Source organism: Drosophila nasuta, chromosome 2R, assembly GCF_023558535.2.
Source record: "Drosophila nasuta strain 15112-1781.00 chromosome 2R, ASM2355853v1, whole genome shotgun sequence".
Lineage (NCBI taxonomy): Eukaryota > Metazoa > Arthropoda > Insecta > Diptera > Drosophilidae > Drosophila > Drosophila nasuta.
This window is the reverse complement of record NC_083456.1, coordinates 29,114,603-29,139,278: the sequence shown is the minus strand read 5'-3', so window position 1 is coordinate 29,139,278 and position 24,676 is coordinate 29,114,603. Positions and strand designations below refer to the sequence as shown.

The 24,676-nt window shown below is 39.7% G+C and overlaps 3 protein-coding genes and 1 long non-coding RNA gene across 12 annotated transcripts in view; 2 read left to right on the top strand and 2 right to left on the bottom strand.

The window, feature by feature from the left end:
• The window catches only part of LOC132784087 (aminopeptidase N), a 35,077-nt gene extending 25,028 nt beyond the window's left edge, over positions 1-10,049 (top strand). Inside the window, 13 exon segments of the mRNA XM_060789488.1 lie at positions 1,280-1,475; positions 1,477-1,598; positions 3,990-4,173; positions 4,496-4,795; positions 5,914-6,273; positions 6,351-6,503; positions 6,568-7,120; positions 7,207-7,928; positions 7,982-8,105; positions 8,176-8,366; positions 8,430-8,597; positions 8,657-8,800; positions 8,925-10,049. Coding sequence (XP_060645471.1) covers positions 1,280-1,475; positions 1,477-1,598; positions 3,990-4,173; positions 4,496-4,795; positions 5,914-6,273; positions 6,351-6,503; positions 6,568-7,120; positions 7,207-7,928; positions 7,982-8,105; positions 8,176-8,366; positions 8,430-8,597; positions 8,657-8,800; positions 8,925-9,180 — 3,473 coding nt within the window. The 3' untranslated portion in view covers positions 9,181-10,049.
• An 801-nt stretch (positions 10,050-10,850) lies between these two features.
• LOC132784091 (mitochondrial cardiolipin hydrolase-like) lies at positions 10,851-11,753 on the bottom strand. Its single transcript, XM_060789491.1, has 2 exons — positions 11,659-11,753; positions 10,851-11,606 (listed from the first exon to the last, which is right to left on the bottom strand). Coding segments are annotated over exons 1-2 (717 nt in total). The 5' UTR covers positions 11,660-11,753; the 3' UTR covers positions 10,851-10,890.
• A 301-nt stretch (positions 11,754-12,054) lies between these two features.
• On the top strand, positions 12,055-14,233 carry LOC132787351 (uncharacterized). Of its 2 annotated transcripts, none has more exons than XR_009632535.1 (4): positions 12,055-12,069; positions 12,136-12,349; positions 12,406-13,601; positions 13,658-14,233. It is a non-coding gene; the product is annotated as an uncharacterized LOC132787351 (long non-coding RNA). The 2 variants fall into 2 exon arrangements; XR_009632536.1 differs by lacking the exon at positions 12,055-12,069 and having other exon boundaries at positions 12,230-12,349; positions 12,406-13,318; positions 13,385-13,601.
• The window catches only part of LOC132787348 (filamin-A), a 34,606-nt gene continuing 23,832 nt past the window's right edge, over positions 13,903-24,676 (bottom strand). For 5 of the 8 annotated variants that reach the window (XM_060794343.1, XM_060794341.1, XM_060794342.1 and 2 more), the window contains 4 exons: positions 17,894-18,034; positions 17,662-17,831; positions 15,100-17,131; positions 13,903-15,039 (listed from right to left, as the gene is read on the bottom strand). In XM_060794343.1, coding sequence (XP_060650326.1) covers positions 14,855-15,039; positions 15,100-17,131; positions 17,662-17,831; positions 17,894-18,034 — 2,528 coding nt within the window. In that variant the 3' untranslated portion in view covers positions 13,903-14,854. Of the gene's footprint in view, positions 15,040-15,099; positions 17,132-17,661; positions 17,832-17,893; positions 18,035-18,522; positions 18,634-21,783; positions 22,103-22,426; positions 22,501-24,676 lie in introns of those variants that run through there. The other 3 variants (XM_060794348.1, XM_060794346.1, XM_060794347.1) reach the window with 3 other exon arrangements.

Here is a 24,676-nt window from a genome sequence, read left to right as displayed (position 1 = left end):
CCTGAGAACTGATAACAAATTCCACTTAGGTCTTTCACAACACAACATTTGTTGCAGCTGGCTGCATTCTTTTTTCACTTCCTTATTAGATCACTTGACGAAATTGCGCATACGCCGCATTGGCCACTTTAAGTTACCACTTTTTTGTTTAACGATTTGCAATTTGTGGGCAATCAAGTTCAAAGTCGTTGAGTTTATGCTGTTATTGAACTCTTGGCGACTCGAAAAATTAACATCACATCGTTGCCAGTTAACGCATGATTGAGTCGCCCCCTTTCTTTATGTAAAACGATCTTCTATGCGAAAACATACAAAAAGCAATTTAGTTTTATGGGCCACAGCGTTCGACAAACTTCTCTCTTTTCACACAAAATTAACAACCAGAATCGGAGCTGCTTTGTTTCGTGTTTTCTGCTTTTTTGGCATTTGGTTTCATTTGACTGCCCAACTGATTGGTGATTCACATTTTAAGATTCTACAGGAGATTGTGCTTATAATGCAAATTGAATATTTTAATTGCCTCAAGCATAAACAAATCGTTCAATTGAAATTGTTATTTCATTCATTTTCTTAGCCCTAATCTATGTATTGTTGTTGTAAATTCTTGAATACTATTTATAAATTTGATTGGAAACGCGCAATGCGAACAACTTTAGCTCTATAAATAGTTTTTATATATCTGTTGTGTGTAGTTGTTGGTGATTTGCGAATTGTTGCTTTCAGCAAACATTTGGCGCCGGCAATTAAAAGTGATTTTAATGCTGCAAACTTGTTGTAATTTAGACGAACGCTTGGCTGCCAACAAACGGCATCAACAACAACAACTGCAACATTGACGCACCCCCATTTGCGACACGTGCCACTTGCTGCCACTTCCCCTGCCCCTTCCCCATGCCCCTAGCAACCTGCTCCATCTGCTGCGGCGTCAATTTGATTAAATGCCTTTCAATTGATATACGAGTATGACTGCTCATTGGCTTCCATTTCACATTCACAATCACACTCCCACACTCACACGTATTCACACTCATACTGACACTGAACTCGCTCTGCTTTTCATTTGACTGCATTTCCCGCCCATTTTTTATGTTTTTTTGGTTTTTTTTTGGAACACATTCGACACGCTCATTAATTGTTAATTATAAAAAGTAGAGAAATCGACATTAAAAAAAGATTACATTACATTCACCTGTGCTTTGCTCAACAAATTTTCGCATTCTCTTCTCTTTCTCTCCCCCATGCTATTCTCTCTCTCTCTCTTTTCTCTCACGCAATGCAGCCATCATATCCTATACAAATCCCAAACTGCAAAATTCATCAATCTATGCGCCAACAACAACAACATCAGCAAAAACGCCAACTGGGAATGCGCCTAGCATCGCCATCGAAATCGCTTCATCATCATTATCATCTTCAGCTCCATCGTCCGATTCATCGACAGTGCCAGCAGTGGGCGTGGCAGCTGCCCCCCGTTGTTGGTGGTAGTGGTGCATTCAATGGATTCGTTGCAAAGTGGCGCAATTTCAAATTCGATGAATCGAAAAAGAATATTAGAAAACGTTTGCATTTCGATTACATATCAAAGGACAGATTTTTGGGTATGTTTTCAAAATTACAAATCGAGTTAGTTATACAACTGGTATACGAGTGCTACCTTATTTTGAGCTAACCAATTAGAACATTTTTACGAGCTCAACATTCCAACATTAATCGCATCCCATTCCCACAGTCTTTCTTTCAATCCGTTCCCAATTTTGTGTGCGTTCCAGTTTTACAATTCTCTAACAAAAACTGGCGCCTCACGCACAACGCCCACACACACCAAAGACACTCAAAGCACACACACACACTGTGCACTCTCAATACACAACTTAATTTGAATGTTTTATTGTCATTAAATGCTACTTAAACTTCGACTTATGCATATTAATATACAAATATAAATACGGTCTCAGACTGAGAGGAAATGGAAGAGAGGAGTGTTTCTTTTTTCTATTTTTTTGGGGCTGTTAATGAAGCGACGTGCCCACGTGATTGAAGGCAAGCAACATGTGTTCATCGGGGAAATTAATGAACATTTTTTCAATCGTTTCTCACCTAACCACAAAAAGCCAAGAAACGCCAAACTAAACAAACAATAAATAAACTTAAGAAATAGAATTAAAAAAGCTTTCAACGTCAGCAGAGACAGTGCAGGGTTATATTGAAAAGCATCTGATTTATCCCAATGTCTTGGGTCTGGCAGTCAAAAAGAGTGATCCATATCTTGCTAAACTAATCAACTGCCGGGCTGCCGCTGTTGCATGCCGCATGTTGCACGCTGCACTTTTGTGTATAAGTTTTTAATTTAATGTTTCGCCGCCACATAAATTCCATTTGGCTCTTGGTCGAAGATCAAAGCCAGTGGGTGGGTGCAATGTGGTTGGCTTGGGATGGACATGCCCCAGGCAGATGTTGGACGACAGGTGGGGCAGGTGCCGGGTGTGTGGGGCATGCGGCAATTGCTAGAAAGTCGCAGTCAAAATTGTTGTTAACCTCCATCGTGTAGTTTAATTAAACCTAACACCGCAACCGTCACTGACATTCCACTTAAATTCGATGTAGAGTCCGCACTCTCTTGCTCTTTCTCTCTTTCTCTGTATTTCTATCTCTTTTCAACGCTCTTAATCACTTGGTGAGCAATACGCACACGTCATAAAACACCCAACAAGTTGGTTTATAGCCAAAGTCCAGCAAAAAAATAATAAAAGAGCCAACAAGAAGGTTGTTTTGGATCATGCTAATCGGTAATTGAAAATTCACAGCACGTGTGTCTTCTGCTCGCGTTCGTTGCCTCTCAAGTAACACAGGTGAACAGTGCGTGCAAAAAAGTTAGCAAACACGCTGAAGTCAACTCAATAACTTTCAGAATATACAGGAAATTTAAAGCTTAAATTTTTGTAGCTATTTAAAGAATTTCTAACTATTTTTCAACGAATAAATTTGTTAAATATTATTCTATAAACAATTTTGAAAATAATCTTAAGAAAGAAAAAGTTTCTTTACTCGCAACATAAATAACTTAATTGAGTTTCAATTAAATTTTTCTTTACACAATTCAAAAGAAGAAACAGCTTCTGAGAATATTTTGTATTCTCAACTTGAATAACTAAACTTCGTGTTAAAATTGAATTGTTAAATATTTAACACTTCACAATTTCGAAAACAGAAACAGTTTCCCATAAGAGTCTTAATAATATTTTGTATTTGTAATTGATGTTACATTATAGTATTCAAATGATTATAAACACAACTGTTAACACCTCAAATCGATAGCTACTTTTGTTTCGATTGCCGTGCCACAACTTCTGTGGAGCACTGTTAACGCTGTTTGTTTATGCATAGCCCACTTGGCTGTGCTGTCAGTCGCTCCGTCCATCTGTCCGTCATTCTACAAGTGTTCCGGCCTTAAAAATGATCCACACATTAATTTTCACTCAAGTTTTCGCCATACACGAAATCGGTTTTCTGTTTTGAGTTTTAATGTGTGCCTCAGCAGACGCCTTGGCAACAGAACAGAACAGAACTGAAGGAGTTGAGCGTCATTTGAGGCACTGTCAACACCTTGACTAAATGGATCCGTTAACATATAATTTCCCATCCTTAAATATTGGCTAAATTATGCTATAAATCAGTTTAATGTTCGCATTGTGTTTACATGAATTCCAAATTCAAACATAGCCACTTTCTTCAAGTGCATGCATTTATTTTCGAGTAGTTTTCATAATGCAATGGCATTCAAGGAATGCCATAAAGGGAGCGGGCCCTCCATAAACAATTTTACAGTGGGACACAACATACAAATAAAGTTTACGATGAGAGCTGCACACATAAAACAAACGAGGCAGCCCATCATCAATTCGATTGAGATGCACAATTTTTTATTGTTATTATTTTATACTGCAATGATCTAATTTTCCCCCTCCCCAACTTTATAATCTATTTTCCAGGCGGACAGCTGAAGACGAAGAATGGCCAGAAATATGTGTTCAATGGTCCGCCATCGGGCGTTTATGTGTCAAAGACCTGCTTGATCATCTCGGCATTCATCATGTTGGCCGCGTTGATTTCCTCGGTGCTCATCACCTACTTCCTGACCGCACAGACTTTGCCCATTGCAGAGCCACATCCCAGGTGAGTTTTGTTTTTTGTGCTGCCTGCCCAGTTAAGCAAATCAGTTGGCGTCTTTTTTATTTGGGTGCGGTTCGATTATTAAGTCTTTTATTTTTTTGGCGCGACTAATTGGCAGTCGAACCCCTCTCGTGACCTCATTCGCGAAAGTGAAAGCAATTGTTTTGTGTTTTATTGACGCATTTCAAGGTGCGGAAGGGTTCGCAAAAAAAAAAAAAGAAGCTGCTAAATGGACGCACCTTGTTTTTTTGCGTTGGTTCGGCAAACACAATTAAGAACTTTACAACTCCCACACTGTTCTCTCCCTCTCTCTTTGTCTTTACAGTGCCCAGGCACAGTCAAAGGATCATGCTGAGGATGCGTTGAGCAATTCACACGCAAATTCAACGCCTTTGCTGCACGCCAAGTTCGAAATCCCCGACTGGCTAAAGGAGAATCCGGTAACCACTTTGGCACCGCCACCCGAAGTTCCGCCTGTGGTGCTGCTCAACGAGGACAAATCGTTGGCCACGCCCGTTGGCGATATACCGCCCATCAGCACAGACGAGACACTCAACACCAGCGATGTCAAGTCAAGTGAACGTCTGCTCCAGCTCTACGAAGGCTGGCGTCCATTGCATTACAAGTAAGTGGGGAGGTAAGTGCATCAATTTGCACTTCAGCTTAGATGGCATAATGGGGAACGCGTGTCGCCGGCTTTAAAAAAAAAAAAAAATGAGCGACAGTTTAACCTGACATCAATTGATGGCGCAGATTTCCGGCTCAACGCGAATCAATTAGAGTCAACTGCAATTTGATTTGCATAACAATAAGCGACAACCCGTCTAACCCTTGAGCTCGCCATCTCTCGTTCTCTTTGGCACTGACGTCAGTCCTGTTGGCGCCTCCTACACTCAAAGTGGGTCAAGGATTAGTTTGAGCACTTTGGCTAAAAGCATAAGCAACTTTTGCCACTATATGCATGTCTAGCTAATGTAGACATAACAACAACAACTTGTACGACAATGTTGACCAAAAAAATAGCAAACTCTTGTCATGCTTGTCCGAGAACCTTTCAAAGTGGCCCAGGCGAGGCGGCAAAAGATCTAAGCAGAAGACGCAGCACGCCAACTGTCAGCAGATGCGCAAGATGAGAGATGTTGCTCAGTAGCTGCTGTGGCTGCCACATGCATTAATATAATTGACACAGAAAAGCAAAGACCAGGGCTCAATTTGCGGGCAGGCTGAATGAAGCTTCGACATCTCGATGCTCGATGCTATCTAACATATCGTTGGTATTGGTGCCAATGCAGCTCAGCATCGATGCTATCTGATTTTGCAGCTGTGTTGATCAAAGCGAATGCGGCAGGGGCAGCAGCATTGGCAAATTGCGTTGCAACACGCTTCCTGGTTGCACAGTGTAAACCAATCGCCTCAATTAAAAGCAACAAGACACAAGCAGCAGCTCTCTTCGCTGCTCCTCCATGTGGTGAACACTCTTCGGATAGAATCGATCTTGTGTTATGTCTCTCCCCTTGCTCCCCTTACTGCCTGCCACTTGACTAGTCGCAAAACTTGCTGCACTTTCTTGGCCGGTTTCGCTGTTCGCTGTTTGTTTTAGTTTAATTGCAGTTTATGGCATGCATTTTATACTTTTAGCCCTCTCGGTGATTGATTGACACTTTTGATTGAAGCTTCTTGTCGTTTTGCTGGCAGCCGCAGCCGATTAATGTAATGCGTCATCTCTCTCCGTCTCTTTTACAGCATTGTCATTGAGCCAAATATCGTCACATCCACCAGCAATGGCAGCCTGAGCATTGAAATCGAACGTGATGCCAAGATTAGCAGCTGGGAACCCATTGTGCTCGATGTCCACAACGTGAGCATCTCCAATGTGCGTGTCATAAGATCTCCACTATCGAACGCCAGCGAGGAAATCGAACTGGACTTTGAATGCGATTATGGTGAAGGCAATGACACATTTGTTGTCAAACTGGCCAACAAGCTGGCCAACGAGACGCAATTGCGTGTGCTGCTCAGTCTGGACTTTGTCAGCCAGGTGACGGATACGCTGCAGGGCATCTACAAGACCAGCTACGACGATCCCAGCCAAAAGCAGTCGCAGTAAGTTCTGTGTGCGTTTATATTTCAATGCGTTTGAATTAACTCTTTCTCTCTCTCTATCTTTCTCTGATTTGCAGATGGGTTATCAGCACACAGTTCTCGCCTATTGATGCGCGTCGCGCTTTTCCCTGCTTCGATCGTCCCGACATGAAAGCCACCTTTAGTCTGAGCATCATTCGTGACATCAAGGCGTCCATGGCGCTGTCCAACATGCCAGTTGCACGCAGCAGGTGAGCGAACCTAGATTCAAGCATGGACAGAGTCTTTTAATCACAATCCTCTACTTTTCTATAGCCCCCATCGTCCTGGCTATCTGCGCGACGACTTTATGATCACGCCCAAAATGCCCACATATCTGCTGGCCTTCATTGTCTCCAACATGGTTGAATCGCACTTTGCCGATCTCGATGGTGGACTTGTCCCCCGTGTAGAAATCTGGACACGTCCCTCGTCGGTGGATATGACACATTATGCCTACAAAATGGTGCGCAAGTTCTTGCCCTACTACGAGAATTACTTTGGCATCAAGAACAAGCTGCCCAAGATTGATTTAGTCTCGGTGCCTGACTTTGGCTTTGGTGCCATGGAGAATTGGGGTCTGATTACGTTCCGTGACTCGGCGCTGTTGGTGCCCGAGGATCAGGAGTTGGCTTCCTCGTCGGAGCACATGCAATTTGTGGCTCAGATTATTGCACATGAACTGGCACATCAATGGTTTGGCAATCTGGTGACGCCCAAGTGGTGGGATGATCTCTGGCTGAAGGAGGGTTTCGCCTGCTACATGAGCTACAAGGCGCTGAATCAAGTGCATCCCGAGTTCCAGATCATGGACACCTTTACGGTGCTTGTAAGTAGTATTATTATTATTACTTACTCGTTTCCAAAGCTCTTTTATTAACTCATTTTCCCCTCTTAAACCCCATTCCCTTGTAGGAGTTCAAAGAGTCCATGCAACACGATGCGGCAAACACGTCGCATGCCATCTCCTTCGATGTGAAGACCACCAGCGATGTGCGGCGCATCTTCGATCCCATCAGCTACTCCAAGGGCACCATTCTGCTGCGCATGCTCAACTCCATTGTGGGTGACGACGCGTTCCGCGGAGCTACACAGGATCTGCTCAAGGCCTTTGAATACGGTAACATGAATCGCGATGATCTCTGGGGTTTCCTAACACGACATGGCCATGAGAAGGGCACGCTGCCCGCGGACTTGAATGCCAAGCAGATTATGGACTCGTGGATAACCCAACCTGGCTACCCCGTGGTGCATGTGGAACGTTCTGGTTCGGATTTGGTGCTGCGACAGGAGCGTTATTTGCTGCCTTCTCGCAATCCCTTGGATAAGAGTCGTTGGTTCATACCCATCACCTTTGAGACGGATGAGCTGCACAAGGGTGACGACATACCCACGCATTATATGACCCAGGACCACGAGCAGGTGCTCATCAAGGATGTTTTCACCGGAACGAACAACAACGATAGCGTTGTCTATTTGAATCTGAACAGACAGAGCTACTATCGCGTCAACTATGACACGGCTTCGTGGCTGGCGTTGAAGAAGAATTTCAGCATGGTGCCCAGAATTACACGTGCCCAGCTGCTAGACGATGCACTGCATCTATCTCAGGCCGAATATCTGCCATACGATATACCGTAAGTTTCATTTATTTTTATTAAGAATTTGTATTAATATACTCCTCTTCTAGTTTGACGTTCCTAATGGAGTTGTACACGTCCGTGGATGATGAGTTGTTGTGGAGTGCCGCCAAGCCAGGTCTCAACTATCTGATTTACAATCTGAAACGCGAACCTGCCTACGAGACCTTTAGGGTAAGCTCTGAATGCACTTTTGCAACACTCCTTAAATTGCTGACAAAACACTTTTGTTGTCTCTCGCCAGGCGTTTATGAAGTTTATTGTGCGTCCCGCCTTCGATCATTATGGTCTTAATGAGCCCGACAATGAGTCGCATTTGCAGCTGAAGCATCGCGCCCTTGTTGCCAGCCTTGCTTGCAAATTCAACTACGATCGCTGCACACAAGTGGCCCACATGAAGTTCCGCGATTGGATGCGTGATGCCAAAAGGAATCCGTAAGTATACAGAACTTTAACTATACAAAAAGTTAACTAAACAAAAAAAAAAACACTTTGCAGCATTAAGCCAAATTTGAAATCTGTCATCTACTGCACGGCGCTGGCGGAGGGTTCGTATCAGGAATGGTACTTTGCCTATAAGCAATACAAACGAACCAACAGCGCATCGGAAAAGGAAGAGATTCTCACTTCTCTCGGCTGCACCACAAAGCCCTGGCTACTCTCAAAGTACGTACAGAAATTCGAATTAACTTTCTTGATAGTTATTAATTATTCGTTAACTTCAGGTACCTGAATCTGATCGTCAACTCGACATCGGGCATAAGGAAACAGGATGGCGCTTTGGCCTTCCGTTCTGTGGCCTCTAATGCCATTGGCTATGAGATCGCCTTCGACTTTTTGCAGTCGAATATCAAGGAAATTTCCGACTTGTGAGTATAGTTTTTTTTTATAATATTATAGCATGTTTTTCAACCAATGCTTATCGAAGATACGAACCAGTTCTAGCATTTCAAACAAACAATCCAATTTTACTTTGATGCCATTTACTTGCAGCTATGGCGATGGCTTCTCAACAATATCAGAGATGATCAAATCCCTCACCATCTACATGAACAAGGACTATCATAAGCAGCAACTACAATCTTTGGCAGCTCACAGCCGTAAACTGGGCTTGAAGGCTGTCGAAATTGCCATTGATATGGCCATGGAGCAGGTCAATGATAACATTTACTGGCGCAGTCACTCCTACGAAAGTCTAAAGGGATTCTTAGAGGGCATTGTTAGCGAGTTCGAGATCAACATCTTTTAAGCATCAAATTAAGTTATGAAGCTTTTCAACCAAAAATGCGACTTTATTATTATTATTCAACAGCCTCAATATAATTTTAAAAACGAATTATTTGCGAAAAGTGATATAAACGTGTAAGTTAGCCAACTTATTAATTAAGAACCAGGAAACAAAAGAGAAAAGAGAAAAAGCAAAACTAAACCAGACGTAAAAACCTAATTATTTTCCTTTTTGCAAGTGTATTGTATATTTATTTAATTGTAAGTCAGTGCTTCGTTTGCTTCGTGTATTGTAATTTATTTTTGATTTGTCGTTACGTTCCTATGTTTGAACCAACTGCTAAAGCTCTATATTAATATTATACGTACGATCATTTAACTATAGATTTCGAGTCGATCGTCATTAACTAAAATAACAACAGTTTCGACACATCCTCTCATTCCCTTGCCAAATTAAAAACATAAACTAAAATGTTTTTAGAATACTTTCGAAAAACTGCTTGGGTAAAAAATCTAATCATTTACGTGTTACAATTAAAGATCACTAGGAACTTTACTACTAAGCCATTTAGCACTAAGTATACCAAACGAAATATATATTTTAAACTTGTATTAATATAAAACGTACCCAACCGTTGGATTGCAACCTCAGATAGGGAAAAATGAGTGTCCTTAAAAGCATGGTTTAAAGTATTGCAAATGCAAAACCTAAATACATACATACATACATACACACATAAATTATTCGTAAAAAAAAAACATTATTTTATAATGCCTAACACTAAAATAAAAAGATAATCGCTTAGTGCACAACCATGTAAATAAGTTTTAAAGCCAACTTAATCTACAACACAAAAAATAAACGATGTAATTACGTACATTTTAATTCAAGTATTGTATCGATTTTCTTTCTACAACTCAAAATATCTCAAAGCAATAAAAGCGTATCATTTATTTAAAAAACTCACACTTGGCGCTAATTCTGTATCGTCAAGTGCCGAAATCTCTGAACGAATGTTGTTCAACAGTCTGTTATTTATATATATAGGGCTGCCAATCTGTTATTGTATTTTGCTATAAAAATACTGAAAAATACCGGAAGTGTTTGGTTGGTATTCGAACGAATTCGTTTCCTTTCAATTTTAAATTTTTCACAAATTTAAAAATTTTAAATATATAAATATAAATATATAATCTGGGATAAGGACATAGTGTAGCATGTACGCTTTAAAATGAATAAAGTCTATATTCTCCTTACCTTAAACAAGAACCCACACTGGCGTCTGCAGCGGTCATAAAATTCATGCACTACATTTAAATTGGAAACATTTCGTAAGCACTTCACTTTTCTTACTATTTTGGATATTTACCGAGCTAAATGAATTAGTTTACTATTACAAAACACCACACACAGTTTATTAATTACACAAAATTGAGAACGTTGAAAATTTAAGCAGCAAGACGCGTCGGAAAAAATTTAAAACTGTAAATTTGCAAAATAACAGAACCAAATGAGCACAACAGCACTCTATTAAGCAGTAACATTTCATAAACGGTCCATATATTTTCATCGCATGGTGTGAGAAAACGATATTCGCAGCAACTACGTCACTGCCGCAACATTTTGCTGACCCGGCTTAGCAATGCATGTGTTGTGACGTCATTCTCATACTGAATGTAAACTACTGTAAGTTCAACAAAAACAATGGTTTATTGTAGCTTGCCAGCTTTACTAAGGCGAAAGGACATATGAATCTCTCTCGTTGGGATTTTTCAGTTCCCGCCAAAGGCGGCAGAACTCCGCCTCCAGCTCCGCTGCCAGTTTGCTATTAGTGCTGATAATCACACTATTGTAGCTGGTGTAGAGATCTCCGTTGGTCCAGTTGGCGGAGCCGCTCATTACCAGCGGACAGTTGGACTTTATAAGCTCGCTATCGTCACAATTCCTGCGACGCAATAATTGCTGGACACGTTTATGTCCATCGATCACACAGAACTTGTGGTGCATTAAGTGTTTGGTCATTGGTGGTTTGCGTACGCATGCTCCACATCTCCTTAGTCTGCTCAACGTTATCATTTCCTGCCTGCATGTTTCGTTGATGATTAGACGCAACTTTATGCCACGGGACAAAGCACGATACAGTGCATCTATCATTTCGGGTGTGGACAATGAGTAGATAGCCAGGTCGATGCTGTACTTTGATTTATCAATCATTTGCTGCATACGCTTCACTTGTCGATCTATGCAGTGCACATTCTGGCACTGCTGTCCAGTCATATGCTTGTGAACACAACTATGGCACATCTCGTTAAAAAACAACACCTCGTGGAATTGTTCGTTTGGAGTCCCCAGCAACTTGATCTTGCGCATCACGCATTTTATAAGCAACCAACCAATTGAGGCGGCGGTTGCGTTCAGAAAGTATTTACATAACTTTGAATAGTTCACTAAAGAAGTAAATATTACAATTTGATCGAGATTTTATTTAATACTGCTTACTTTTTATCAGTTTAAGTCACTTTGTATAACTTTATTTGAAAACATTAGATTAGTTGGAGCCTAACCGCTTTTGAAACGGTCACACTGTTACATAGGGCTACACAACATCTGTATTATGGACTAACAGACTGTTAATGCCAATATTTGAAACAGCTGGCGCGAAATCGATTCAATGTCAATGCACTACAGTAAATGCAATTTACTAAGTGGTAATTAATATTTAATTAGTGCAATGTCAGATAAATTTAATTAAATTGTCATTAGTATTTCTTAAAATTAAAAAAAATTGCAATCGTTAAAATATCGCAAAGAAAAATCGGTATTCGATAATATTAATATATCGTTATTGATTCAACAGCATTTGTTTTGAAGTAGTGGGTTGTAGATTTTGGACTACGCGTTATCAGAAAAGTAATTTGTTATTTGTTCAAAACACAATGCATAATAACAATTACCCAAACATTTAATTACTTTCAGTGACTTCCAAAACAAAATCCTGGACGGTGGCCAAGGAAAGAACATTTCTTCGTGTGTGATACAATAACTTGAACATAATGTACAGTGCTCTTCTCCTAGTAGGCTATGATTTTTTTTTATAAATTTTTGTCTACTTTTATAAATGAATAAATGAATAATGCTCAGTCGGAAACAAAAAATTGAAGCTGAAAAAAGAAAAACGAACTTTCGCTAGGTTTGTATATTGATAAAACAAATTTTGCAGTACCACAAAACATAAATCTCTTTCAGAATAATAAATGGATAAAAAAGGTATAGTGAACAGGCCTTCGTCGTCTTTGTCTATAAGAGACGAGAAAATGTGTCTGGTCGTATGGAAACGATGCCATCTAGACTTGCGTACTAAATATGTACCACGGGACGTATATCTTAAGCGTCTGGAAGAAACTTTCCAAATTAAAGGTATCAAAATCAGCAGCTCCGAAATAGAAAAAAAATGGCGTTATTTTAATATTAAAAATTGGCGCCTACTAAAGGCTTATAGAACTTCGAAAAGTTTCATTGATAATATGTCACCCATGTTGAATGATACGAGCCATCAGCCTGATTGTCCACCGACAAAAAAATGGAGAGCAGTAGACGAAACTAATGTCAACGCTTTGGAGGAGTCTTTGGAGGATGCTTCCGTGAGGATGCTAGGTGAAGCTCCTCAAAATGAACCTGAGTTGGACATGTCGAATCAAATCGAAGATTCAATAGAAGAAAAGACACCAAGTAATAACCAACGCAGCGACACAAAATCGAAATTAATTTATGAATTTACTGAATTAATTGGTAAAGAACTTAGTTTGCTAAAGAACGATTTGCTAATTGACGCAAAACGTCAAATTTTCAACGTTATATGTGTTATACAAATGAAACAATTGTCACAATCACAATAATATTTACTATAAATGAGCATAGACAAATACGTTTTCATTTTAATTTATTTATTTGCGTTTACGTAAATTACCTTTCGCATTTCAACATTTGTTGTTGTTATCTTGATCATGAAAATTAATTGACTTTCTTAAAAAAAATTGCAATCGTTAAAATATTGCAAAGAAAAATCGGTATTCGATAATATTAATATATCGTTATTGATTCAACAGCGTTTGTTTTGGAGTAGTGGGTTGTAGATTTTGGACTACGCGTTATCAGGAAAGTAATTTGTTATTTGTTCAAAACACAATGCATAATAACAATTACTCAAACATTTAATTACTTTCAGTTACTTCCAAAACAAAATCCTGGACGGCGGCCAAGGAAAGAACATTTCTTCGTGTGTGATACAATAACTTGAACATAATGCACAGTGCTCTTCTCCTAGTAGGCTATGATTTTTTTTTTTTATAAATTTTTGTCTACTTTTATAAATGAATAAATGAATAATGCTCAGTCGGAAACCAAAAATTGAAGCTGAAAAAAGAAAAACGAACTTTAGCTAGGTTTGTATATTGATAAAACAAATTTTGCAGTACCACAAAACATAAATCTCTTTCAGAATAATAAATGGATAAAAAAGGTATAGTGAACAGCCCGTCGTCGCAGAGCACTTCGTCGAATTCAAATCGGAAGCAACCTTGCTCTCTAAAAGTCGAGAAAATATTTAAATGGCATGATCTTAATCGTAAATTTCTGACCGCTGAAGCTGATAGGCAAAAGGCTAATGGAACTTCGGACAATACGAGCTATCAGCCTGATTGTCCACCAACAAAAAAATGGAGAGCATTATACCAAACTAATGACAACGCTTTGGAGGAGTCTTTGGAGGATGCTTCCGTGAGGATGCTAGGTGAAGCTCCTCAAAATGAACCTGAGTTGGACATGTCGAATCAAATCGAAGATTCAATAGAAGAAAAGACACCAAGTAATAACCAACGCAGCGACACAAAATCGAAATTAATTTATGAATTTACTGAATTAATTGGTAAAGAACTTAGTTTGCTAAAGAACGATTTGCTAATTGACGCAAAACGTCAAATTTTCAACGTTATATGTTCTATACAAATGAAACAATTGTCACAATCACAATAATATTTACTATAAATGAGCATATATAAATAAGTTTTCATTTTAATTTATTTATTTGAGTTTACGTAAATTACATGTCGATAGTGATAATAAAAAACATAATACGTCATAATCATAATAATCATCATTCATAAATGTTTGTATTTGCTTAACTATTAAATAATTGTTTGTAAGAGATTTATTCGCATTTCAACATTTATTGTTGTTATCTTGATTATGAAAATTAATTGACTTTCTTTAGTTGTTGATAATGGTTTTTGTAATTTTTTCGTTTAAAATTTAATTTAAGTATTCACACAAAAACAAATCAATGAATATGTGAAAATGGCGCACAAACTTTTTCAAGTCGAAAAAACACGTTTTCTTTTCTTTCCTTTTTTATGTATGTACATATAACAAAAAATAATAATCACTTATAATAATGATAGTCAAAGAATTAAAATTAAAAACAAAGACAATCATGAAGCAAAACACACAAATAATTTGACCCTTGGAACTGACTGGACGATGACGACGACGGCGATTGTGAACCGAACGGATGGGTTCACAAATATTGCTGCGCTCATATTCATATTCGGAGGGCGTGGGGCTGTTATGAATCTACATATAGTATTATTGTATGCATGTGAATTGAAATATTGTGTATATATGATTGTTTGGCATTAGCCTAGACATCGATCTGGAATGGGGAGCCGGGTATATGCTCTTCGCCCCATTTGATTAGGAGCACGTACTGGCCACGATCGCGCACCAGATACTGCACATTGTAGTTGTTGTGCCCAGCATGCTTCACGTGGAGCTCCTCGCAGGGTCCTTTGGGTCCATGCATGCCTACGTAGAGGATGTTGTTGCCTGCGGAGAAGAATTCGAGTAAGTAATAGTTTGGGAGATATATCTATAATCGTTACTTACCCGCATCTGTAGCACAGATGCTGAACTGATTCTGCTTGCCCATGTAGGCCTTCTTCAGACCCATGCCCTTGGACACCACCTTGGTGGCATCGGATTTGAAGTTGGGCAGATGAACACCGGTGTTCTTGCCACCCTTGGCAACCTTCTGCACGGTCTCCACAATCACCGTGGATGTCTCCTGGGCACCCTCATCGGCCAGCTTGTCGCCGGTGGCATGCACCTTGAATGGTGAGCCCACAATGTGCATGTTGTTGTATTTGACGGTGATGTAATGCTCGCCAGGCAGCAGGGGTGTGTAGCGCACCTTGTAACCCTCCTCGACCTCTGTGCAATCCATGGCCACCTTGGAGGGGCCATCAATGGAGACAGCCAATGTGCCAACGCCTGCATTGCAGGTGTTGATAATGAAATCGGCCTTGTGTCCAGTCTTCACATCGTCCAAGCCATTGCCGCTGGCATGCACAGCCGCTGGATCAGCGACATCCTTGCCCACCTTGATTCTGAATGGTGAATCGGGTATGTGGACGCCGTTGAACTTGACGTGGATGGCATGAATGCCATTCTCACGTGGATAGAAACGCACCGAATACATTTCACCGTCGATCACTTGGATGAAACAATCATCATCGGTGCCCGAGGGTGCCACAATCTTGGCATCCAGCTCACCCTTGGCGCCGTTCTTGCGCACCATGAACTGATAAGGCGCATCGGCCTGAATGTTGCCCTGTGGGAATTGCTGCACCTCCAGTTTGTGGGCATCTCCAGCATCGGGCGAGATGTAGACCTTGAATGGCGAGTCGGGGATGTGGCGATCGTTGAACTTCAGGCCCACGCGATACTCTCCGGGTTCGCTCACTTTGTAGGACACATCACAGCTGCCGTCCTTGCGATCCTTGAACTCAATATCGGCCTTGCTGGGACCCTCAACCGAAATGGCAAGGGAACCGCCGCCTGCCTCACGGGTCCACACATTGAACTCGGCAGCCTCGCCGACAATGCCACGCTCCAGACCAGAGCCGCCAGCCTTGACCAAATGGCTGCCCGAATCACGCAGTGGACCCACTGTGAACTGGAAGGGTGAGCCGGGTATGTGCATCTCCGAGTAGCGCACTGAAACAGTGTGCACACCCAACTCCTTGGGCACAAAGTGCACCGAGTAGAGACCGTCCTCGACCTCTTGAATCTCTGCATCCTCGGTCACATTGCTGGGCGAGGTGACGCAGGCGGCCAGATCGAACGAGGTGATGCCGGGCATCTTGAAAGTCAGCTTGCACTGGCTGCCAATCTCAGTGATGGGCACAGCGTCGCGCTCACGCTGAATCTTCTCACGCTTGCGGTTGCTGCCCTCGCCAGCGACCTTCACAGTGAAGGGCGAACCCTCGACGTGGTGATCGGCGAACTTCAGGTTGACAATATAGTAACCAGGCTCGGTGGGCTTGTACGAGATGTTGAGTGTGCCATCATCCTTGTCGGTGCACTGAATCTCAGCCTTGCTGGGACCCTCAATGGACACCGAGAGACCGCCAAAGCCGGCGTTACGTGTATCCACGGAGAAAACGTTATCGGCATGGGTCTGTCCCTCCTTGAGACCATTGCCGCTGACCTTGACCTTCTTGGCATCACCCACTTCGCGTTCGCACACCGTCACCTTGAAGGGTGAGTTGTTGATGTGCTTGCCCAACCGCTTGACGGACACCAGATGCTCGCCAATCTCACGGGGCGTAAACGAAATGCCAATGTTGCCGGTGGGCATGCGCTTGAGGAAGCATGGCTCCTCCAGGCCACTTGGTGCCTGGATGGAGGCGTTCAGGGCGCGCAAATCATCATCGGTGATGTCGCCGGGCATGGTGACCTCCGAGCAAGAGCCAACCGAGATCTGGTTACGCTTGCGACCCTCGCCAGTGATCTTGGCAAAGTAGGGAGAGCCCTTGATGTGCTTGTCGCCAAAGCGAACCGACACCTGGTACTCGCCGGGGGCAGTGGGCAGATACTGCACGGAAACGGTGCCGTCTTTGTTGTCATGGTAGTTGATCTGCAAAGTAAATAAAATAAATTATTAAAAAAAACTGGCAAAATTCTTATGAATAGAGACGGTTCATCTACCCATACAACAATGTTCTTCAATTCATTCAAACTAGTGATTTAAAGCTGTTAACATCTTTATTAACAGAACTGTTAATATGACAGTCTTTTTATAAAAGTGTTCAGTTAACATAGGCGTTCTATGCTAAGTAACAGAGTTGTTAAATTTCTTTCGCCATACTAAATTTAATATAAGGTAGAAGTTATTATCTGATCGTAAGAACCTTTTTAGACCTAACATATGTTATAGTTTTTAAAATGTTAAGCAGAATTGAAAACTTTTCTTTTCAATTGGTATCTTTCTATTGAGTTAAGGTAGCAGAAGGGGTTGTGGACAATATCTAAAATATACTTCAACTTCTTACAAGCTACACGAATATTGCCTCAAAGTTTGTCAGCTCTCTCTATAGCCTGTTATTTAGGCGTTTATACCGACGGACAGACATACAGACTGCTGTAATATCATTGATTCAAACTTACGTCTGCCTTGCTGGGACCCTCGACGGCCATGGTGAGGCCACCGGCGCTGGCTCCCTTGGTGGAGATGGTAAAGTTGGCAGGCTCGCCAGTGACGCCGTGGGTCAGACCTGGGCCATAGGCGGTCACATAGCCGGATGTAATGGAATCCACATGGAATTTGAAGGGAGATCCTGCAACAGAAGCAATTGCTTAAGTAAATACCAAAAGTGTTGGACTTATTTTCGATGTTTACCTTGCACGGGTTCGCCATTGTATTTAACAACCAGCTCGTGGGAGCCTTCCTCGCGGGGATCGTATTTCACAGAGACGGTACCATCACGGTTGTCCTGAATAATGGGTTTATCTACCTTACCACTTGGCATTCTGACTTCAGCTGCAAAGAATAACGAAATCGATTAGATCTCAACATAACCTATAAACAGGTTTCATTTTATATACACCAAAAAAAGAGGGGCGTGACCAATTCTATAAAAAGTATTGCTAATATCGTTGTGGAATATCAAACAAATATCGTGTGGGTGGTCACCATTAGTTTACATATTCATAGTCAATATTCGCCAGAGAAATCATAATTTCATTTTTATGTTCAAACTTGCGTGACAATTTTTATACAAAATGGATTCTATTTTTGTATGCAGCGCATATTATTTTTTTGTTAAATTTATGTCACATAGCACAGTTAATTAATGGGACCAAATGTTTTGCCCGTTATTTTTGCACTCGGAACTGGATTTTCAGTTTTGAAAAGAATGTTCGAACAGGATACTGGCATTTATAGATGATAAATTAGAAACACATTTCTCTTAATCAATTTGTTTTGGCTATTTTTCCAATGTTGTTTTTCTCAGTTTTGTCACGTACTTAAAATATCTTTGTATATGTGTAGTAATATATCCTTATTTGATTGTAATCCTTGAGAGCACTCTTATGTATTGTGAAACCGTTGCCCAAATCACTTCTCAACTCAACGAATGCTCCGCACGAACTGAGTCTGCAGTAAGCTTTCCACTTGCTGAAGAAATTTCCCTCGACGCCTACAATTGCTTTTATACTTTCCCACGCAGTCAACACAAATACATCGGTCCCGGATGTTTTTGAGGTCAAATATAGGACAATCTTTTCTATTTTTCTAGCCACTTATGTAGAGCACCCCCCATCTGCAGAAATACGTGGATATATATCCAGAAAAATATCTAGCTATAAATATGTTCGCCCCATTTCGGGATGCAATAAAAACCACTCAATTTTTGCTGGAGTCGCTATTTGATGTGGATAAACCTCGGGCACGTGCCTATATTTTTATATAAAAATATTCGATATTTTTATATTCGTCAAAATATGTATTCCGTGTCTAGTACATAATATTCCCGAAAAGATCTGTTGTATATAGAGCAAAGTATATTGTATGGAAAGAGACACGAGGGATCATTAATTTTAAGTGGTTGCCACATAAAAGAAAAAGAGACAACGCGATTGTTGTTGATACTCTTAGGAGAAAAAAGTCACCTGCATGGAATTTAGTGGGCGTATCGCCAGTAAATAAGAAATTTATAAATATAGGCAAGGAATCAAAATGAGTCAGACCCTTGGGCAAAACAACTTTGATGAGCAGCGACTCTCAAACTGTGGCATGTTTATTTATTTATCATAAATAATCAAATGATAAATAAATATATACAAAATGATATTATGCTATCACTTTATTCAGATGTTGTCACTATATTATGCGAAATTTATGATTTTACCCAAAAAAACATGCTCAAGTTGTTTCAATTTGTGTGATTCGATGTGATGTCGAACACTAGTCATAAATTTGAGAAACTACCATGAAACACTCATCATTTCGATATGCTACATTTATCTATTTATTGAGCTAATAATTCGCATTGTTTTGATCCCGTGGCATAGCTAAATACAGTCCCGTGATTAAGTTTAACCGAAGCAAACGAAAAAAAAAATACACATAAATCAGAGCAAGTCGCGTGGCCCGTCCAATCTTGTGAAAGAAAAACAAATGTTTAAACAGACAATGGAAAAACCGTAGCGAAGAAAATGCGAAGAACACGGCAAAAATGGGGAAAGAAGGGGGGAAGAGGAATATCTTCTGGCTGTAGTGCCAAGTGGAACGCTTTTCGGGCAATTGAGAAATTTATGGGCTCGCGTTTGCCGTTGATGTTGAACAATTAAAGTGGCATTTATTAAATTCCAATCTTGCATTTTCACTCTGCCAAATTACTTGAGAAATCATAAAAAATACGTAGATATCAGAGGTATGTTTGCCGTCAAATCGTTTGCTGCTTGCTGTTTCAGCTGTTCGGTTTTCATAAAGGAAATGACATGTAAAATTCAAATAATCCGAAATACTTTTCAAAAGAACTTTGCAAATTAACGATCAAAATGTGGCGCTGAGTGCGTGCATTAAATATGTACAAAGAAACCCAAAATCAAAACTAGAAAAGAAATTCTCGAAATTGAATGTATAAAAAATGTGGTCACGACAACTCTATAGCTAGCAAGTATTTCATTCGTATCATCTTTTTTGAAAAAATATGATTATTTATGTTTGAACATTTGTTGCTGTCCGTCCCAGTGTCCCGCATCCCTAACCCCAACCCCCTCCCCACCCCTTCGCCCAGTTCACCTGCCAGCGCCGCCCATTGAAGCATAGAAAGAAACACACACACGTCCGCTGGGACGGAAAGTGGCATCTTTTGGCATCTTCTAATGGACGCTGGCAATACAAATGAAAGATTTAATGACTCTCAAGCTGTTCGGCACACTATATGTTTTCGATATATCAGCGAAAGTTTGCGCCATTTGCGCGCTTAGCCAAAGGAACTAACACTAGTCAACAAAAAAATGGATTTTATTTGCCGCATCATTTCTCGATATGATTCATGAGACAAAAACCATTATAAATTTAATATCGCCGCTTTTCACAACTTGTGTAAATTATCAGCCATATTTATAGCATTATAATTGCCTGACGACTCAACAGAGAGGAAAAATACTGAATATCGCAAACGAGTGATTTGTCGTTTTTATTTTGTTTCAACACTTTATGACATCTCTTTTTCATTTCCGGAATTTGCTCGAACAAACGGTTAATAAATTACCTAAAGGATTAATTGAACACAGTTCTTATAAAGAGATTTATGTAAGCACATCTAATATTTAACAAAGATTTTTTCACACTGGATTAAACAAAGAAGATGAACAGTAATATTTTATTATTAAATTATCTGATATCTTTTATCTTTTATCTTATTTTTCATTTTCCCAAACAGATTATACACATAAAAAGCAGAGTAACATGTGCTATTAAGATAAATTATTAAGCTGTCAATTTATGAATCCAAAGGAAAATTGTTACCTCCGGCTATTATCTTAAGTATTTCCTCAAAAGTTTACTATGCTTTAGCAAATACACAAAACAAAATTCAAAAATAAATTGTAGAAAAAGGGTGAACATATCCTCAAAGCACTATTTCTGAAAATTTCGCTGCAGAATATTTTTCTGACAAATTGGAAAATTTTGAAAACTTTGCAGAGTAAAATTTTTAAACGTTTTCAGCACTATTCGAAAACGTTGAAAACACTTGCTGACTAGTGTAGGCAATCATACGCAGTGGTGGCTGGCAGATCACGACCGCGATGCAAGAGGCCAAACGAACGAATTTTACGCTTTGTTGCAAACTCTGATAATAAATCATAGAATTTAATTTGCAACAACGAGCATAATGCCAGCCAAAGCAGAGACAAATGCGTCGGTGCCATAAAAGACGACACATTTGAAAGGCTTTTTGGTCATAATTCAAAAGCGCATTCAGCACAAAGAAAAAAAAAAAGAGATGACACTTTGGTGTGTTTGCGTGTGGTCGAAAGCGCCGTCTTCAATCGGAGGCGTTTCTGGTGAGAATTTGGTAATTAACACAAATGAAATAAAATATTTCTTGGTTTAGTCAGCAAAATTTGGGTTGCGAATGCGACTTATTGACGACATCGTGCACGTCATTTTGCCTGGCAAAGTATCAAAAACAGAATCCACCAAAAACCAAAAATACAGAAATCAGAAAGCAAAAGAATTTTGTATCAACAGAGAAGAACTCCAGTTAAATTTACCTTGATGTGTTACAATTGAAAACGATGATTTGAAATTTAATGGCAGAAAGTCTGAATCATTTAATCCTTGATTCTCGGGTATGATGGTCTCATTGAAGTAGACGTGTGTGCGCTCCGATCGATCGCGTTCGGAGACGGTCACTTTATAGTATTGGGGTCGAAAATAATACGAATGATCGGCCCAGGTTGCTTCCGGCGCTTTTCGTTTCTCAGGTAACCAACTGAAGTGCATTGTTTATTATTTGTCGTTTTACGTGCGATTTTCAATATATTTATATATTCAATTGTTTTTAAAATGCGCGTATTTGAAATAAAGACACTTAAAATTTAGAACAATTAAATATAACAACGACAAAATTGTGTTGTATATTTTATATTTTGCGATCCACGCAAGGAGAGCAAGGATATATGTGTGATATAATTTAATCTGATGATTTCTTTAACATATATCCTTGCTCAGCTGGGGACATGCAAAAAACAACAAGGACAAAACACTCACACACACACACGCACACAAAATAAATTATAAATTATATAATTTAGTTGAAACTCGAGAGAATCCTTTAACACACTCACACACAAGTAAATTTTGTTAAATGATTATTGTGATTAATTTTTATGTATGTGTCATTTGTTAGCGCACGATTTTAATTGCCAGCGACGTATTTGCAGGTCCACGCGTCTCCACGTCCCGATTTCAAGTGAACATCGACAGTTCCAAATCGAAATTAAGGCCAATATATAAAAGCACGCCAGCTCCTACCACCAAAAGATGCGTCGCAGCAGCGACAGCGACGTCGGCAGCATAGATCAACCATCACACACATACAAATGCACTCACACACACACACCAATTTGAATCTTCGAAAATATGGCTGACGATGTTGTGGCCTTTTGCTATAAAGTAGGCAAAGAGCAGAGCCAATGAACGAGATATAAATTATAGAAAAAAAAAATATATAGAAAATTGGAAATATTTGTACATATGACAAGTGTGTGTCTCTCTATATATCGAACATACACACACACACACACTAATACAGGCGCATTTTATTGCTGCTGCTAACATAGAATGCGCCTAGAGTGAGGTGTCCTAGTATTGGTAATTTGGACATTTAACAGTTGTCATTTCGAATTTCGAGCTCGAAAAGGTGCAAATATGAAATTCATTTTTCGCGTTTTTGCGTTTCTTCTTTCTGATCTCAGGTCATACACATCTTACATATATCCATAGACTTTTAATTATAGATATATATGCTATATATATATTCTTTTTTTTTTTGCTAAAGGAAATACAATTTATTACTTATTGCAGCCGAAGACGACATAAAATTTATTAATATTTGCCCATTAAAAACGGGAGAAAAAAAATGAAATCAAACGTTGATATTAAAAATGTTTAAAAATAAAATGCAAATTGTGGATTTTTTATAGCTTGGAGGAGGCAGAAATATCTAACGATAAAATACGCATATAATAAAAACCATTTGGTATGCCAAAAATGCGTTAAACATTTTGTCAAACAGTTTCAATTAATCGAATACACACGAAATATATTGGAATATGTATTTTGCCAATTCAATCGCGCTTATGTAATTGATTTTGTAATAGCCAAAATGTTGGCATTGAGAATATCAATCAAAAATCGTATGAATATGTGATTTGCAAATGCAAATGCGAGAGAACATTTAAAAATAAATTCAATTGAGTTCGAATGAAGTTACAAAAGGGGAGTGATCAAGCAGTCACTCGATTCATTTAGTCATTGAGATGAGCTATGAAAAATCAGTGCAACAAATGCGCAACAAAAAATGCCATTTGGCCAAAACGAATCATTTACAATAAACCATCTTCAAACGAAATGGAGCGCACCATAAAAGCACCACAAGCCACAACCACAACCACAAAGAGGCGACACTTAACCAAGAGGCAAAATAACATAAGCAAAAGAACTTATTGATAGCCAGAGAGTGAGTCCGCCCCAAGCCAAATGGAACGTGGCGCGCTGTGTGATCTTAATGAGGAGCCCAGACCCAGTTTTTGGCTGTTGGTGACCATAGAGAACGACATTGCGACAACGTTGTCGCGTAGCCAAGCGGCGAAAATGTTTGAAAATTGCATGGAAGCGTGAAAAATCGAACGAACATATTTTTTGCAGAATATTATTCGCGTATTTATTGATTTGAATGTGCAGAGTGCACTGCACAGCAACGAAAGTCATCAATCATGTTGAGAATTTAATGAAATTGCTGGCAAAGCGTTTTACAACTCGTAAATCCCTCGACGAAGCGCACAGAATCACATAAATTCATATAATTAACGAACAAGTTGCTCAATTCAAATTCTACCTCATTACTTGCACGAGGCAAAGTCAATGAACCACACCAAAGAGTCAAAGAAAACAAAAGAAATGCCAAAAGCATCAAGCATCAAGCATCGCCACCTCCACATCAATTTACAAACAAATATCACATATCTGTCATAATGTCGCTCTCGTTGTCGTCCATTGTCTAATTAAGTTGTCGGTCTGTCAACAATTAACCAGATAAGCTGTCGCCGCCATTCTTTCTTTCTTTCTTCTTCATCCCAGCTCGTTGCACTCTCAAAATCTGCATCTGTCAAAGTCGAGTGCGTTGTCCATGATGATGTCTCATCGTTTAGCATATATGTATGTGGCTTTGCTTATGTTTAATATTGTATTTTTAAGTCGTATAAATATGTCAAAATTTACGACAGCTCGGCGAGACTTTCTATTTTCGTTTCTCTACTACAAAAACGACTTTCACAATAGAAGCGCGAAAACATCTTTTTCTAAAGGCGCTGCACTAAATTGCAAATACGAGGGAGAGCGACTGTTTAAATGGCGCATAAATATTTTCTAGATTAAACAAAT